Raw genomic sequence first — 17,349 nt, forward strand, 5'->3', positions numbered from 1 at the left:
CTTCTTCTCCAATATCTATATATGCTGGATGGTTCCCTTCCCATAGATGTATCAATTTATTGGCTTATTCAGGGCAAAGTAGGCACAATACCATTCAAGCAAAGCTATTATACCAATGAGGTTTTAAAAGTTGGGGATCTTGATCTTTGGAATATAAAACTGTCAACATTTCACCTATTTAGTTATGTTACAACCTTGATCTTAATTTACAACCTTGATTATTCTATCCCAGGGGTCTCTGCGCTGGCTGAGGAATTCTGGGAGTTGAAGTCCACAAGTCATAAAGTTGCCAAGGTTGGAGACCCCTGAAATAGTACAATCTATTTGCATCTAAGGAACAGAAAAAGGTACCAAAATAACTTGGAATTCCGGGGTCTTTGACCAGTCAAGAAAAAGGTCATGCCTTCATTATGAATCTAGTATTTTTTAATGTAGAAAAAAGATTGTCCTAATTTAAAGCTCTTTATAGAACAAAAAATAAATAAATAAAAATACTTGAATTACACTGATTATGTCTGGGAAGGAAAAAATGTCCTATGTCTCTCTGGGATGGAAAGGATTTTCTTATTTCCCCAGGTTGGGTACCAAACTGTGTATGAGTTTGCTTTGAATGTCATTTTAAAATCTTGAGGCTTCTGGGTGAGGCAGGGATCATTGAGATGTATAGGATATGTTACTTTTTTTTATTTTAAAAAAGAGAGAGAGAGAGAGAGCCTTGAATAAGGTTTAGATTACTTGCTAGCTCCAGTTATTTATTCCGTTTACATCGCCCAACTTAAGCACTGTGACTAAGAAACTTAAAGTTTTTTAATTGCTTTCTTACTGAAGAAGGTATGTATAAAATTGACAGGGAAAGACAGCAAACTTGGGAGTGTGTGTGTGTGTGTTCAATATTTGTTTCTATATGCTAGAGAATGTAAAATTAATAGTTTACTAACACTTATTTATTAATGTAATAAATTTACTCTGGGACACTAACAATCAAAGTAAAAATAGAATTAAAACAAAATAAATAATTAAAAACAACATAATGCACTATTTAAATAGCCGCATGACGTTAGTATAGATAAAGATCATCTATGTTAAGCTTTGTTAATACAACTAAAATGGTGATATAGTTGAATACATCAATCTTTAATAAATAATCATGGGAATTTCAATTAAACAAAAGCGTTATATTTACATCAAATACCATATACATGATGTAAGATGTTTATTGTTGATATATTATTCCAATACTGATTACTAAAACAAAATCTTATTCTCTAACACTTTTTAGAAATTTTAATGACCAGGTCAATTTTTTTTTCATATTTTGTGGCATTGTTATAAAGTTTAGCAATTGGAAAACTATTTAAACTAGAATGAAACTAATGTCTTTCCAATCTATTTTCTTATTAAATATTGTTAAATTTATATTCCCACAAAATATATGAAGCTAATATTGGTAAGTGCAGCAAAGATTCTTTATACATCCTGCTGGAAAGAAAATACACAGCTAATTAAGCCAAAGACTGGCTAATTAATTGGTGGGAGTATGCCTTGACGTTCCAAATAACTTTGCATCTCAGAAGTAAATCTCATACAAAACCTAATTCTACTTTGAAAGATTTTTGAACTAGAGTTCTATACATACAATAGACCTCAAGAATATTCAAAATTTGGGTTTTCTTGTTAGCAAAGATTTAATATTGTACAAGGTGTATTAAATCAGAATAGTTCGTCAATATCTAAATATCAGCCAAACAATATCAGCCAAACAATGCTGGCTGGCGACCCCCAGGGCGAGAGCCTTCTCTGTGGGGGCACCTGCTCTCTGGAATGAGCTTCTTCCAGGACTTCGTCAACTTCCTGACCTCCGGACCTTCCGCCGTGAGCTGAAGACGTATCTATTCTTCCACGCGGGACTGGCATAAAATGGGTTTTATTAGGATTTTAATGGGGTTTTTATGTTGTTATCTATTTTATATTTGAATTATCAGCCAATTTGAATAAGTTTTTTAATTCTGATTTTATTGTATTGTATTTATGAATGCTATTTTTATCTGGCTGTAAACTGCCCTGAGTCCTTCGGGAGAAGGGCGGTATACAAATTAAATAATAATAATAATAATAATAATAATAATAATAATAATAATAATAATAATAATAATAATAATAATAATTATTATTATTATTATTATTATTATTATTATTATCTTGGATAGAATTTATTGTAACTTTTAAACATATATTATGATTCATATAGAACAGACTATTGATATTGGCACAAATATTGCTTGAATTTTAGTAATGACTTTCAATATTATATATTCATAAACTTAAAACCAACTGAAATACTGAAAATATTAACTTAATTAAAGTATGTTCAAGAGAATATTCTCTATAGGATGCCTTAGTGCATCTACTTTACAGTAGTCAATCCTGTATTTTTATGCAAGTCACTCAAGCTTGCCTAAAGCAGACACATGTAAAATGCATTGACTGAAGTCTATGCAACACATGTTGATGACAAGTCTTCAAAAAAATAAATGGGGCTTAGATTGCCCCCCTCCCAAAAATCATATAACTGCAGAGCAGATTAGGAAAATGAAAAAAACTCCAAATTGCAAATTACTTTCATATTGTTGACAAGAAAACAGTTATGAAATGCAGCATGAGTTAATTGTTGTCTTTTTTCTAAAAATTGAAACTGATCTTTTCAACAATACTGTGAGGTTAGCTGAGAGATAGTACCACCTATTAAAGTACCATAAGAAAGATATGGTCTTACCTTACCTAGATCTTTGGCTGATATTTTAATCACAAAACAAGAATTTGGTTTCACTATAGTCCTATGAATTGCCAAGATATAAGATAAAAGATGGAAAATATTGTCTGGAAATAATTCTTATTTATAATTGTGATCAAATGAAAGTGTTTTAATGTTACCTTCAAAGGCTTGTTAAAGAGACAGCTTCCTCCTCCTTCAGCCAGAAATTGATTGTATTCATCAACACTGCAGCGTGAAAATTTCCGTGGCAGGTAGTATCTGTGTATCAGGAAGAGAGCCAATAGAAGATTAAAAGCCAATGAAATGTCAAAGGAGGTAAAACGTTTTCCTTGGTCCAGAGACTTCCAGTGAGAAATGGATGTTCCTGAACAGGGGGACAATATTACAGCTGAATTGGGAGCTTACTGCTGGATCTGAGCGACTGAAATCTCTCTGGAGAAAGAAGAGATTGTGAGATTGCCCATACATACTCCAGATAGCTGTTACTGGTGTATAGACAGCAGGAATCAATGTTTGTATGGTCACTTATGTATAATGCAACTGGGAGTCAAGGGAGTTCATCAGGCTCACAAATGTAATATTGTCTTTAAGGACTTTTAAGTTTGACCGATCTTCCTTTCTTAACCAGTTGTGGAATTTTTTTTTACTATTTTTTTAAATATTTATAACTCTTGGAATGGTACAGAAATTTCATGGAATTCACCGGTTGGTCTCTTTCAATTCAAAGAATTTTAAAATATAAATTTAAAAATTCTGTTTTGGAGTAAATAGCAAAAGAGGGATTAGAGTGTTTATTTTGGAAAGTTATAAACAGCTTGAAAGTCCAGATAGATGTAAAATAAGATTTCTAATTGTATATACTACTAAAGCTCGTGTCTGTAACCTTTTATTGGACAAATCATAGCGCAAAACAGAAGGTACTAAAAATTACACATAAAGGAGAATATCTAAATTACTTGCCAAGAATGAAACAAAATATTTTAACATAGATGAATTTAAGATATTTGGGAATAATGAACTCAAATTAATTTAAAAATATTGACTATTATAAACAGACTAGCTGAATACCCGTGCTCCGCTACGAAACTATGTGATCAGAATTGACACTTACAGCTTGAAAATTAATGAATAGTTATGATCAGCCTCTCCTCTCCCCTCCTCTCCCTCAGCCTTATCCCACAGAAGCCTCCCCTATCCTATCCCCTTGTTTCCCTCAGGCTTGCCCCACAGAAGCCTCCCTTCTTTCCCTCAGCCTTGCCCCACAGAAGCCTCTCTCACCTATTCTCTTCTCTCCCTCAGCCTTGCCCCACAGAAGCCTCTCCTATTCTATCCCCTTGTCTCCCTCAGGCTTGCCCCACAGAAGCCTCCCTTCTCTCCCTCAGCCTTGCCCCACAGAAGCCTCTCCTATTCTATCCCCTTGTCTCCCTCAGGCTTGCCCCACAGAAGCCTCCCTTCTCTCCCTCAGCCTTGCCCCACAGAAGTCTCCCTAGCCTATTCCCTTCTCTCCTTTAGGCTTGCCCCACAAAAGCCTTTCTTATACTATCCCATTCTCTCCAGTTATTTTCAGGTGTGGAGGGGGAGTAGAACTCCTTAGCACCAGAGCGTGTTAATAATAATAATAATATAAGAAATACTAATGATCTGATTGTCATTTTGAAAAATCCTTTCTTAGCGAGCACCTAGGACATGAACAGGTTGTTGGGTAGGTTGAATGCCACCACGTGTTTACTGGACCCGTGCCCCTCCTGGCTGGTGCTGGCCACTCAGGAGGTGACACGAGGCTGGCTCCAGGCGATTACGAGTGCTTCTTTGGTGGAGGGTGTCTTTCCGGCAGCCTTGAAAGAGGCGGTGGTGAGGCCCCTCCTCAAGAAGCCTTCCCTGGACCCGGCTGTTTTAGGTAATTATCGTCCGGTCTCCAACCTTCGCTTCGCAGCGAAGGTTGTAGAGAGTATGGTGGCATATCAGTTTCCCTTACACCTGGATGAAACTGTCTATCTAGACCCGTTCCAGTCTGGTTTCCGGCCCGGTTACAGCACGGAGACGGCTTTGGTCGCGTTGGTGGATGATCTCTGGAGGGCCAGGGATAGGGGTTGTTCCTCTGCCCTGGTCCTATTAGACCTCTCAGCGGCTTTCGATACCATCGACCATGGTATCCTGCTGCGCCGGTTGGAGGGATTGGGAGTGGGAGGCACCGTTTATCGGTGGTTCTCCTCCTATCTCTCCGATCGGTCGCAGACGGTGTTGACAGGGGGGAAGAGGTCGGCTCCGAGGCGCCTCACTTGTGGGGTGCCGCAGGGGTCGATTCTCTCGCCCCTTCTGTTCAACATCTATATGAAGCCGCTGGGTGAGATCATCAGTGGCTTCGGTGTGAGGTACCAGCTGTACGTGGATGACACCCAGCTGTACTTTTCCACACCGGGCCACCCCAACGAAGCAATCGAAGTGCTGTCCCGGTGTCTGGAAGCCGTACGGGTCTGGATGGGGAGAAACAGGCTCAAGCTCAATCCCTCCAAGACAGAGTGGCTGTGGATGCCGGCATCCCGGTACAGTCAGCTGAGTCCACAGCTGACTGTTGGAGGCGAGTCATTGGCCCCGATGGAGAGGGTGCGCAACTTGGGCGTCCTCCTGGATGAACGGCTGTCTCTGGAAGATCATTTGACGGCCGTCTCCAGGAGAGCGTTTTACCAGGTTCGCCTGGTGCGCCAGTTGCGCCCCTTTCTAGACCGGGATGCCCTATGCACAGTCACTCACGCCCTCGTGATGTTTCGCCTGGATTATTGCAATGCTCTCTACATGGGGCTCCCCTTGAAGGGCATCCGGAGGCTGCAGTTAGTCCAGAATGCGGCTGCGCGGGTGATAGAGGGAGCCCCTCGTGGCTCCCGTATGACACCTATCCTGCGCAGACTGCACTGGCTACCTGTGGCCTTCCGGGTGCGCTTCAAGGTCTTGGTAACCACCTTTAAAGCGCTCCATGGCATAGGGCCGGGTTATTTACGGGACCGCCTACTGCTACCGAATACCTCTCACCGACCCGTGCGCTCTCACAGAGAGGGACTCCTCAGGGTACCGTCAGCGAGGCAGTGTCGTCTGGCGGCCAGGAAGGGCCTTCTCTGTGGGGGCTCCCACCTCTGGATGAACGGCTGTCTCTGGAAGATCATTTGACGGCCGTCTCCAGGAGAGCGTTTACCAGGTTCGCCTGGTGCGCCAGTTGCGCCTTTCTGAACCGGGATGCCCTATGCACAGTCACTCACGCCTCGTGATGTTTCGCCTGGATTATTGCAATGCTCTCTACATGGGGCTCCTTGAAGGGCATCTGGAGGCTGCAGTTAGTCAGAATGCGGCTGCGGGTGATAGAGGAGCCCTCGTGGCTCCCGTGATGACACCTATCCTGCGCAGACTGCACTGGCTACCTGTGGCCTTCGGGTGCGCTTCAAGGTCTTGGTAACCACCTTTAAAGCGCTCCATGGCATAGGGCCGGGTTATTTACGGGACCGCCTACTGCTACCGAATACCTCTCACCGTCCCGTGCGCTCTCACAGACAGGGACTCCTCAGGGTACCGTCAGCGTGGCAGTGTCGTCTGGCGGCCAGGAAGGGCCTTCTCTGTGGGGGCTCCCACCTCTGGAACGAACTACCCCCAGGACTTCGTCAACTTCCGGACCTCCGAACCTTCCGTCGCGAGCTTAAAACACACTTATTCATCTGCGCAGGACTGGATTAGATTTTAAATTTATTGGTTTTAAATGGGTTTTATTATTTATATTGTTTTTAAATATTCGGCCTTGTAAAATAAGTTTTTTAATTGTGGTTTTAATCTGTGTTTTTATTTGCCTGTGAACCGCCCTGAGTCCTTCGGGAGATAGGGCGGTATATAAATTTGATTAATAATAATAATAATAATAATAGAAGCCAAGAGGAACATATGTGACAAATTTCAAGTTTGTAGATTTTACGGTTCTGGAGATTTTGTAACTGCGGTGTGAGTAGTTTTCGTTTTTATATAAATGATATTGTGGAAGAGGAATGAGTTTTGCTAGATAAAACTGAAACTGATTTAAATTTGGATCTGGATCTGGAAATGAAATGTTACAAGAATGAAAGGGAAGGAGATGAAATATCGAATATATAAATTCTGTGATAAAGGACAAAGCAAAAATGGGGGGGGGAATCAAACCCTTAAGAAAGAGAGCTATTAAAGTTTCAATGTTTTCTGAGGAGAGGGGAAAAAATGTTCTAGGACATTATTTGAGGGGACTAAAAACTAAAATTGTACAGAATAAGGGGAAGGAACATTGTCATGGGCCACGATTCAGATTCAAACTGATACTGTTGGTCCAGCTGAGTCTTTTGGGTTGTTAGCCTCAAGATTCTTCAAACCAGGATTCATTTGAAGAGGCTGAGCAATCATAGGAATCTCCTGATCAGACGGAGCAGTCAGATGATGAGACATGATCTTCAAGCCCCAGTAGATCAAAGCCACTCGATTAGGCTTTTCACTAAGTAAAGGACAAAGCCTGAGTAATTGCAGCCAACTGTATATAGATTTATGTAACTGCTTTCCCTTTAGTCTTCATTGGAAACAACAATTTGAATTTTTAGTTTGTGAAAAAAATTCCCATGTAACTTATTCTTGAACTTTTGACTTTTGGACCGGTTGTCTACCTGACTGGAATGAATTTGGATCACTCTATTGCTTCTTAAACTTCAAAGCAATTTATTCAGGCAAGGTCTCTTTGCACAGACCCTGATTTACAATCTGGTCTGCTATTAACTGCTTATCTCCATAGCAACGGCCTGCCTGTGTTTGTAAGCTAAACTGAAACAGAACAAATATAAAGTAGGTTTATTGATCAGGGTTAAAACAAATGCATTGTCTGAAAATCATTAATTGACTGTTGCTAATTAGGACTGCATAAAGAGATTTTAAGTTTCTATTCTAGATGACAGATAGGGGAAAATAATTTATTTTGTATTTTATTTATTTTAAGTAATGTTAATATAAGTATGTGGTCTTTTCCTTCACCCAGTCTTAAGTGTGGGTATATTTGGGTCAGTTATTCTCTCTTAATTCAACTTTCCTCTCAGGGTGGTTGTGGGAAAATATGAGAAAGGAATATTATATCTTTGTCACCTTGAGTTATTTATAAAAATAATAAAAGCAAGATAAAATAAAACTAATGGGTTTTCATTTATTGTGATTGGATAATAAGGATTGGGGGGATTTCTTTATAGATAAAGCATGAGATACAGAAGGAAAAGGGGTGTTATAAAGTGTGTTTTTGGATTATTTAAAATAGATACATTGGTCTTTCTGGTAACCTTCAATTGTCTTTTGCTGATTAGAATCCTCATCTCTTAATAATTTCTGAAATTATTTTTACTGTTTTTTTAAATATTAAGAACCCTTGGAATATCACACAGGGTGAGTCACCTTCAATCCATAGCAAAAAAAAAATTAAATACAAAAGACTCAGAAAAAAAACTTTTTGAAGAGATTTTGAAGATATGAAGTGATACCATTCTGGATAAATGGCTGTCCAATCTCTTAAAAAGCGATGGAGCACCCACAACTTCTGGAGACAAGCCATTCCACTGATGAATTGCTCTCACTGATAGGAAATTTCCCCTTAGTTCTAGGTTTGATCTCTTCTTGATTAGTTTTCATCCATTGCTTCTTGTCCTGCTTTCAAGTGCTTAGGAAAATAGGTTGACCTCCTATTCTGTGACAACCATTCAAATATTGAAGACTGCTAGCATGTCATTCTCTTCATTAGATTAGACAAACCTAAATCTTGCAACCATACACCATAAATTTAGCTTCCAGTCCCTTAATCATCTTTGTTGCTTTTCTCACCATTTTTTCTAGAGTCACAACATATATACGAAAAACATCTTTTTTGCATCGTGGTGATTAAAACAGGATACATTAGTCCAAGTGTGGTCTTACCAAGGCATTATAAAACAGTACTAATACTTCTGTGATTTTGATCTGTTGATGCAGTCTAAGACTGCATTGGGGTTTTTTGGCAGCTGCAGCAATGCTGGTTTATATTTCAATGGTTGGGCACTAGGAATCCTAGTGTCCACTTACAGTTGGTTATTGTTAAGAGAAAATGATGATCTGTTAGAAATATTTTTTATAGTTGTTGTGTCAAGGGATGAAGCTATTTCTTTATTATTTTTTTCCTGCTATAATTACATTTTTTCTTTTCTCTTGCACTTTATTTTTTTTATTTTTTGATCTTAATTTTTATAGTTTCTATTAATTTTTATCTGTATGGTTGTAATCACTAATAAAGATTATTTTAAAATTTTTGTAAGCTCAATATGGCTAGATGTAAAATCATTAATATAACCACACATCTGCATCTTGAATTTGTTTTCAGTTGATGCCAGAGGCTTAAGCTGAGTTGTTCTTTGACCCATGAAAGGGTCTATTAGTGACACATTAAATTCCCTTTCCTTTCTTTGAAAAAGACATCGGGTGGAGGGTAGGGGGAAGGTTGATTGAAAACTGAATTTAAAAACTGACAAGATAACCAGATGTAGCGGATGTCAGATTACTAAAAAAGGAAAATTGAACAGATGCATCTTTTTTTTCCCTATACATAAAATGCTACCTGCTTTCTTCTGAAGTCAACTAGAGAGGGAAATAGATGAACTTAACAATAATCAATCAAAGAGAGTTTTCTGTTGCCAGAAAGATGTAAATTTAAGATCTAAACAGTTTGGGGATACTTTAATAAATCCTTGGTTCCTGATCTCAAATATTAACCCAATGCCTTGGCCTTATATGATCCTCACTTCTACAACTTACCCAGTATCTTCCATAATACAACCCAGCCATAAGTCAGGACAGCGACAATCTCCTATAGAGAAAAGGAGCAATAAAAAAAATAGAAATATCTTCTCAAAGAATTATGGGAAATGTACATTCTCTATTCCTAGTTCACATTTATTGTGTCCAAATCCCCTATTTCAAATTATAACCCAGAATTGTATATTCCTAAAGCTGAAATAATCAAGTACTATTTATTTTCTCACTGTCCTTGATAAAATATCCTATTCTAAGATTAAGCCTTAAACCGTTATATTTCTATAAAATCTGAACTAGATGTTGTTGGAAGATGGCCATGTTAATCTTTGTTGGCAAAAATATCAAGAAGAGTCAGATAGTCTTTCCTAACAAACGTTGACAGTTCTCTTCTGATGGTTGCATAATGGTTGATACTACATCACCTACATAGCATTTCAACTTGTATTCCTCTCCCTGAATTTTAATTTCAAGTGCTTGTTTGTCTTGCCAACTTTTGTCTCCCAAAACTTCTAAACCAATTACAAATGGAGAAAGTAAACACCCTAACCCAGTGGGTTTCCTTACTAGAAAACTTGTGGAAAATGTTCCATATGCAATAATCCTTGCTCTTGTTGTTGGTTTGTTATCTGTCCAACTTTTTAAATTCTTGTCTTGCATTCATTTTGTTTTAAAACGGCTAATAAAAAGCCCACTCCAACTTATCAAAGGCTTTTTCTGCATGTACAAATATTAATGCTCTCCTTTTTTAAGTAATGGTGTATTCTAGTGCATTTATTTTTAATATATTGTTCTTCATTTTCCTCATGAGAATGTAACCTGTTGGTCTCTATGTATTATTTCACAAATATACTTCCTCCAATATCCAGCTATTATTATTAATTGCTTATAATGTTGAGTAAAAAAAAATGCTGCAGGTGACTTAATAGTATTTATTAATAGATAGTCCAATGTAGTTTTAAACTGAAATGAAGAGAAGGGGGGGAAGGCAGGTTCAATATGCAGATGAAGGTTACATACCAGACAGATTAGAGAATGTTTCAGGCAATCTCAGGAGATCCCCAAAAATGTAAATTGATAATTGATAAGGTACTTATAATCTATCACATATCACATGCATATGCAAAACCTGTTAATTAGTTGAAAAATTTTACTACTAATCTCCAGGATGATCATCTGCAATTTTTTGCAGTTACATTTTATTCTTTAGCCAAGTTCATCTTATTAACCTTAAAAGAACTGCCCTTGCTCACCCATTCTACTATCATGACCATGACCTTAAGAAGCAGCCAAAACACTGACAAAGAGAATGTGGAAGAAAAGCAAATTAGATCGGGAGGATTGACAACATAAATCACAGCCATAGTGAACTCAGGCTCCATTCAGGCTCCAACATCAGTTTTGGCTTATCCACTTAGAATCTTTTAAAGTACAGATTTCCAAATTGGAAACCAGAATAAAGTAACCCCTGATCTGAAAGAAACAATCTCAGCCTATACTAAAATGTTCATGATGCATGAAAAATATCAAGCCCAACATAAATAATGGAGTACTAAATTAGAAGCCTAAGAATTACTTTTTCAAGTTTCTCCAGAACAGGAGATAAAGCTTGAGAATGGAATAGTTCTTAAATTTATTGGAATAAAAGTGCCTGTTGGGCTACAGATCTCTTTGAAACAAGATCTTTAGGCAAAACATAGTCTCAAAATTATTGTTGGACTAAGCCAGTGGTTCTCAATCTATGGTCTGTGGACCGCTAGGGAGCCGCAATATTATCATATGAAGTCCACGAAGGCTTGAAGAAATGTTATAATTTAAATCTTGAGTGAAATCTTGGAGGTCTGTGGCCATAGTTCATAGCTACAAAAGGTATTTAAAGGGGGGCTGTGGTGAAGAAAAGATTGAGAACTACTGGTCTAAGCAATTCTCAGGTTCTCATTATGCCTTGAGATTAGGAAAACACTTGGCCCATCACACAGTTACTTACCTGCAGAAGCACGGTGTTTGTTCCACATCATGCCAATGTTTTGCCCCAAGGTCTGGGCTAATGTTACTGCCATCGCTCCAACGGTACCATACTTTGGGAAGGAGGACAACAAATTATTGGGTAGGCTGAGTATGGAGTGATATGGAGTCAACTATCATAAAAATGTTACATTTCTGAGGGCAGATCTTTCCCAGATTATTCATAGGTCCCATGGAAGTTAACCCACCCCGCCCTTTCACTCTGTTGACATATCCTCACCCTGCAAAGAATAATGAATTCCTGGCTATGATTGACATGTAAAAAGCCCTATCAGTTCATAGAATATCAGAGTTAGAAGGGACCTTGGAGGTCTTCTAGTCCAACTCCCTCTCAAGCAGGGAACCCTATACCATTTCAGTTCATGTGAAACTAGAATGAGATGGTTGCTTCAGAGCAACAAATGCTGGAAGATGTGCAACAGAGAGCAGCCCACTTGCCATTCTTCTTGGTTGAAGAAGTCTCTAGAAATGGTATGGATAGAACACAGAATCAGCTATAGATTTTTCTTTGGGGAAAAAACTGTGTTTAATCAACCTTGATAAACATGTCAATGTTTCAGTCACCCACACAGAACAGAATAACAGAATTGGAAGGGACCTTGGAGGTCTTCTAGTCCAACCCTGTTTAGGCAGGAAACCCTACACCACTTCAGACAAATGACAAGTACATCAGCTACTTTGTAGAATCATGCAAAGAAACAAGAGAGGCATTCTAATATAAATTTAGTTGACTGAAGGGGGGAAAAAGAGGCGGACGCATAAGGGATGTATGTCAGCAAATGCAGTGGCAAAAACCATAGATATTATTTCAGTTAGTGTGTGGAGACAAGACTTCACAGAAAGTAAGAGATTCTGAAAGGGTTTTAAAGGGCAGAAGAGTAGTATCTCTTCTGCCTTCAAAGAGACCTTCAAAGCCTCAGGAGTTGCAAGATGAGAGAAGAAATCTAAATGATCTTGAGATCTTTGAATAGACAAATTTGATACGGCTGGAAGAGCATGCAGGCTTTAATTCTGTACCTTTAAACTCCCCAGTCATCATAATCCAACTCACCTCATTCACACCTCCGCCTCTAGCAACTGAGCAGATTCCTCCAACATAAGCTGTACCACTGCGGCTGCTTCTAAAAGTGTGCCCTCTGGGAGAGTAAGAAGGAAGATTTACTATGCAGGTAAAGGACAAGCTAAAAACCTTGACCTGTTAGATTTTTTTGTCCTCTTGGCATTCACTTAGTAAATCTAGAACAATGAAAACTATCAAAATAGGACAAGAGTATGAATTGATCAGGGAATTCATTTCTTTGCATCAGCCCGTTACCTTTGTTCCTCACTATGATAGTTGTGGGCTCATTAGTTCTAGTGAACTACAGAGGAGAGAGAAGGCATGTTTGTATATTCCAGGACAAAAGCTATTCCTAGCAATATTCCAGGACAAAAGCTATTTCTATTTCAGTTAGAAATTCTGACTTTAGCACTAAGTCCAAATGGACACTGCTGTGCCATATTTTAATGATCTACATTAATTCAAACTTGTTGTTTTGTTGAGATTTGATAAAATGAATTTATTTATTTTAATCACGAGTCAGAAGCAATTGTTATTTTAAAAACCATGCTTTCTAGAACTGGCATTAACTTTAGTGGTATACTAATTAGAGATATCAGGGAGCCTCTTATATAATTTTAACATGTAATACTGTTTTTATCTAGTACATGTAGTCCTTGTTTAGTGACCAGCAACTCAGACATTAAGTGAAGCAATTGTTAAGTGAAAGCACACCTGAGTTTGTAATCTTACTTCAGCTTTCCCTTGCTTTACCTACCTGTAAAGGCTGTAAATGTGATTATGGGTCATAAAGTCATTTTTTCATTACCATTCTCCAGTAAAATGAGGTCCCAGATTGTTGGGGCCAATATGCTGACTCTGTAAACTGCTTAGAGAGGACTATAAAGCATTATGAAGCAGTATATAAGTCTAAGTGCTAAGTGCTATTTTAACTTTGAACAATTGCTAAATGAAACAGTTGCTGAATGAAGACTATCTGTATAAAAAGTTTTCTTTTTTTGCCAACATTTTATTTCTACTATATTAGTTAATACTCTTCACCAGCAAAGAATGTCTCTTATTTTATTCTAAAGGTCTAAAACGGAATATAAATAGAAGAGAACATATAAAATAGAAACCATATTGCATCTGCTATTATACCAGGAGGTATATTATGTATGCTTACCAGCAGAGCAGTCTTCTGGCCAATTTGTTCAGCAAAAGAAAAGTTTCATTATGTGCATAGATTTTCTTAACATCCCTTACAAATTATTTCAGCCTATTCTTACTATCAGAACTATAATAGTTAATTTTGCATCTTTCTAGCATAAAAGGGATCACATTCCCATTTAAAACTCACGAGAAGAGATGGGCAGCATCACTGTGTTCAGGAAGAGATTCTTGACGATACTTCATAAACTCTCTCAGTGTCTCTAGGGAATCTTCATCAGTCTGGATCTTATCCCCTGATGCCCATGTTTCCATGGCAACCAACACGATACGAGTGTTCAACTGCTCCTTAAAAATCTGTGACCCAACATAGATTTTTTTTTAAAGGTGGGGACTTTCCCCCTTCCATATATTTGGTATCCTTCCCATTTTCCAAAGCAGCCATAATTTTCCAAATATACCCTTGAAGTCAAATGAAGATTAAAGCAATTTATTTCCTTTGCACAATTTATTTTCATATTTATTTTTAGTGGGGGGGATTAAAATTACTTTGAATATTGTAATATTATAATTGTTGTTTTATTATTGACATATTTCTCTCATTTACTAAAATGTTGAAAATAAGATGATTTCTGTTGTGAAGATGATTGTTTCATATTTGACATATTGACATACTAATATTCAGTAATACTGAAAACTCAGCATTTTGAGGAAATAATTCCCATTAAAATTACACAAATTATAAAAGTTGAATTCGTAGTTGCAATTTGAGACATTTGTATTAAATTTTACCAATACATTCAATCCTTCAAAGCATACTGAATTAGTTTTGTATGTGTCAGCTGATACGAGGAAATTATATTCTTCTCATTGGAAACAAAGAAAGAAGAAATCTTGAATAATATTGTTTAAGATTAAGTCTAAATATTTAAATGTAAGAAATAAATTTTAATAAAATTATTTTTTTAAAAAAACAAATCTATTCTAGACATCAAAGCACTCTCTCACAATTTGGCTAGCCATTCTTTCACTCAAGGAATCAAAGGCATATAAAATGTGAGGGTTTTTTATGGAGAGAGTCTATATTTGGGAAATTAAATTCAATCTACTATAGCCTATAGTTTACTACAGTTTACAATCTACTATTAAGCTTATACAAGCTTAATAGTTATTCTTAATTTTTTCTTTAAAAACTGATACATTTTGTAATTTTATAAATAAGTATTTTATGTAAGAATTGTAGTCTCCAATGCAATTTAGATGTCATTTACTTATTTGTATCTTGCTATTAGTATTTTGCTTACCTACCCTTTACCCATTTAACACATATTTTATCTTTTCTTGTCTATGAGTCTTCCTTTAAACTTACTGATTTAAAAAGAAAAACAAGATGAGTGAGTGTAGAATACTAAATCTACATTTCTTAAGCTAATTATGAGAATTAAAATAGTTGTCCTTTGGCATGTCATCATCATCATCATCATCATTAGGTCCTGTGTAGAACACACTGGACAGTAAGAGTTTTCCAAAGGTTTTCAATCATTTGCCGCATCTTTGGCATCATCCCTAGGGACAGTAATAATCTTAAAATCTTCTTAAAACCCTGAGGCCAGTTTTGTTCCGTCTTTCTTCCAGGAGATATCCAACATAGTACAATTTTTGGATGCTGGTCTTTAGGCATACATAAGACATCAACAATAAGTTGCATTTGGCGTTCATTCACAGTTCTCAATAGATGTTTTAAAACTAATCTTTGTAGTACCTCTTTATTAGAAATGTGGTCACAATATGAGGCACAGAGGATTTTTCTCAAGCAGCGTTATTGGAAAATATTTAACTGTTTAATCATTCTGATTGTACATTTCCACGTTTCACAAGTATATATTGGCATGTACTAAGTATGAAAACATCTGTGTCAGGGAAACATTGTCTAAAAATTATTATGGATACTTAAAAGCCAATGGTTATATGTGCTTACACGTTTAGCTGCAGTGTGTTGTGGAAATGAGATGCTAGGATTTAAGACTACATATATGTGAGAGTGATCTAGAACTCAATAGACTGAGTCACTTAGTTGTACCTGATAGTGACCTATAGAAGGGGCCCACCATGGAAACCTTTGCATCGGGCCAGATTTTTCTTTCTTTCATTCTCAATTTATTTTTACATGTAATTTTTGGAAAAAAACTACAATGTACTCCACACTTACCACATCAGCAAGGTTTACCACAGATTTTGCAAAGTTGCTGGTAAGGCTGACAGAGCGACGCATTTGCTCAAACTGGAAGAGAATAGATATAGAATAAATAGTTTCAGGAAACTCACTTGTCATCTGATGAAACTTGAAGCTGAAGCAGTCTAGTGAGGGTCTTCCCCTTCTCCACCTCTTTCTTCATGAAGTGACTTTCCCCAACTTAAAAAAGCAGCCATAAGGTCAATTCCACTCTTAACACATCTATACATTCTTGGAAATGATTATTTTTTTAGGCATGAACTTTTATCATGTTTGCACAGGAATAAGTCCATGTAAATAATTTCCTGAAACTTGCACTGAATTGTTTGTTTGTTTGTTTTATTTCATATGCCACTCATCTTACTGTTGCAGTAACCCCAGGAAACTTTAAAAATGTAAAAAAGATAATATTAAATGATTAAAATTAAGAACAAATAATTGGAGGTTAAAAATCGAGTGGATAGGCAAAACAGGGGTGGATATTTTCTCTCTACCCTGCCAGCCATCCCCAGTATAAGGCATTCGGTCCCCCAGCAGAGCCAGGTTTTAAAGCTTTTCTTAAAAGGCCAAGAGGATGTAGGCCACCTCAACTCTGGCAGGAGAATATTCCAAAGGACAGGGGCCACAAAAGGCTTTTATTTATTTATTTATTTTATTTTATTATTTAAATTTGTATACCGCCCTTCTCCCGAAGGACTCAGGGCGGTTCACAGCCAGGTAAAAAATACCCAATACTATAAATACGATTAAAATACAATTAAAAAACTTATTAAATTGGCCACAATTAAAAATTTAAGATAAAAACCCATTAAAAACCCATAGACTTAAAAAACTAACCCAGTCCAGCGCAGATGAATAAGTGAGTTTTAAGCTCGCGGCGAAAGGTTCGGAGGTCCGGAAGTTGACGGAGTCCTGGGGGGAGTTCGTTCCAGAGGGCGGGGGCCCCCACAGAGAAGGCCCTTCCCCTGGGCGCCGCCAGACGACACTGTCGCGCCGACGGCACCCTGAGGAGTCCCTCTCTGTGAGAGCGCACGGGTCGGTGAGAGGTATTCGGTAGCAGCAGGCGGTCCCGTAAATAACCCGGCCCTATGCCATGGAGCGCTTTAAAGACGTTCACCAACACCTTGAAGCGCACCCGGAAGGCCACAGGTAGCCAGTGCAGCCTGCGCAGGATAGGTGTCACTCGGGAGCCACGAGGGGCTCCCTCTATCACCCGCGCAGCTGCATTCTGGACTAACTGTAGCCTCCGGATGCCCCTCAAGGGAGCCCCATGTAGAGAGCATTGCAGTAATCCAG

The 17,349-nt window shown here is 37.8% G+C and overlaps 1 protein-coding gene across 14 annotated transcripts in view; it reads right to left on the reverse strand.

The window, feature by feature from the left end:
• Nucleotides 1-17,349, reverse strand: part of ADAM11 (ADAM metallopeptidase domain 11) — a 154,841-nt gene that overhangs the window by 16,426 nt on the left and 121,066 nt on the right. For all 14 annotated transcript variants that reach the window (XM_058184100.1, XM_058184099.1, XM_058184098.1 and 11 more), the window contains 6 exons: nt 16,030-16,101; nt 14,011-14,177; nt 12,663-12,747; nt 11,574-11,664; nt 9,590-9,641; nt 2,932-3,031 (listed from right to left, as the gene is read on the reverse strand). In XM_058184100.1, the coding sequence (XP_058040083.1) occupies nt 2,932-3,031; nt 9,590-9,641; nt 11,574-11,664; nt 12,663-12,747; nt 14,011-14,177; nt 16,030-16,101 (567 nt within the window). The remainder of the gene's footprint in view (nt 1-2,931; nt 3,032-9,589; nt 9,642-11,573; nt 11,665-12,662; nt 12,748-14,010; nt 14,178-16,029; nt 16,102-17,349) is intronic.

The sequence above is a fragment of the Ahaetulla prasina genome, chromosome 4 (assembly GCF_028640845.1).
Source record: "Ahaetulla prasina isolate Xishuangbanna chromosome 4, ASM2864084v1, whole genome shotgun sequence".
Lineage (NCBI taxonomy): Eukaryota > Metazoa > Chordata > Lepidosauria > Squamata > Colubridae > Ahaetulla > Ahaetulla prasina.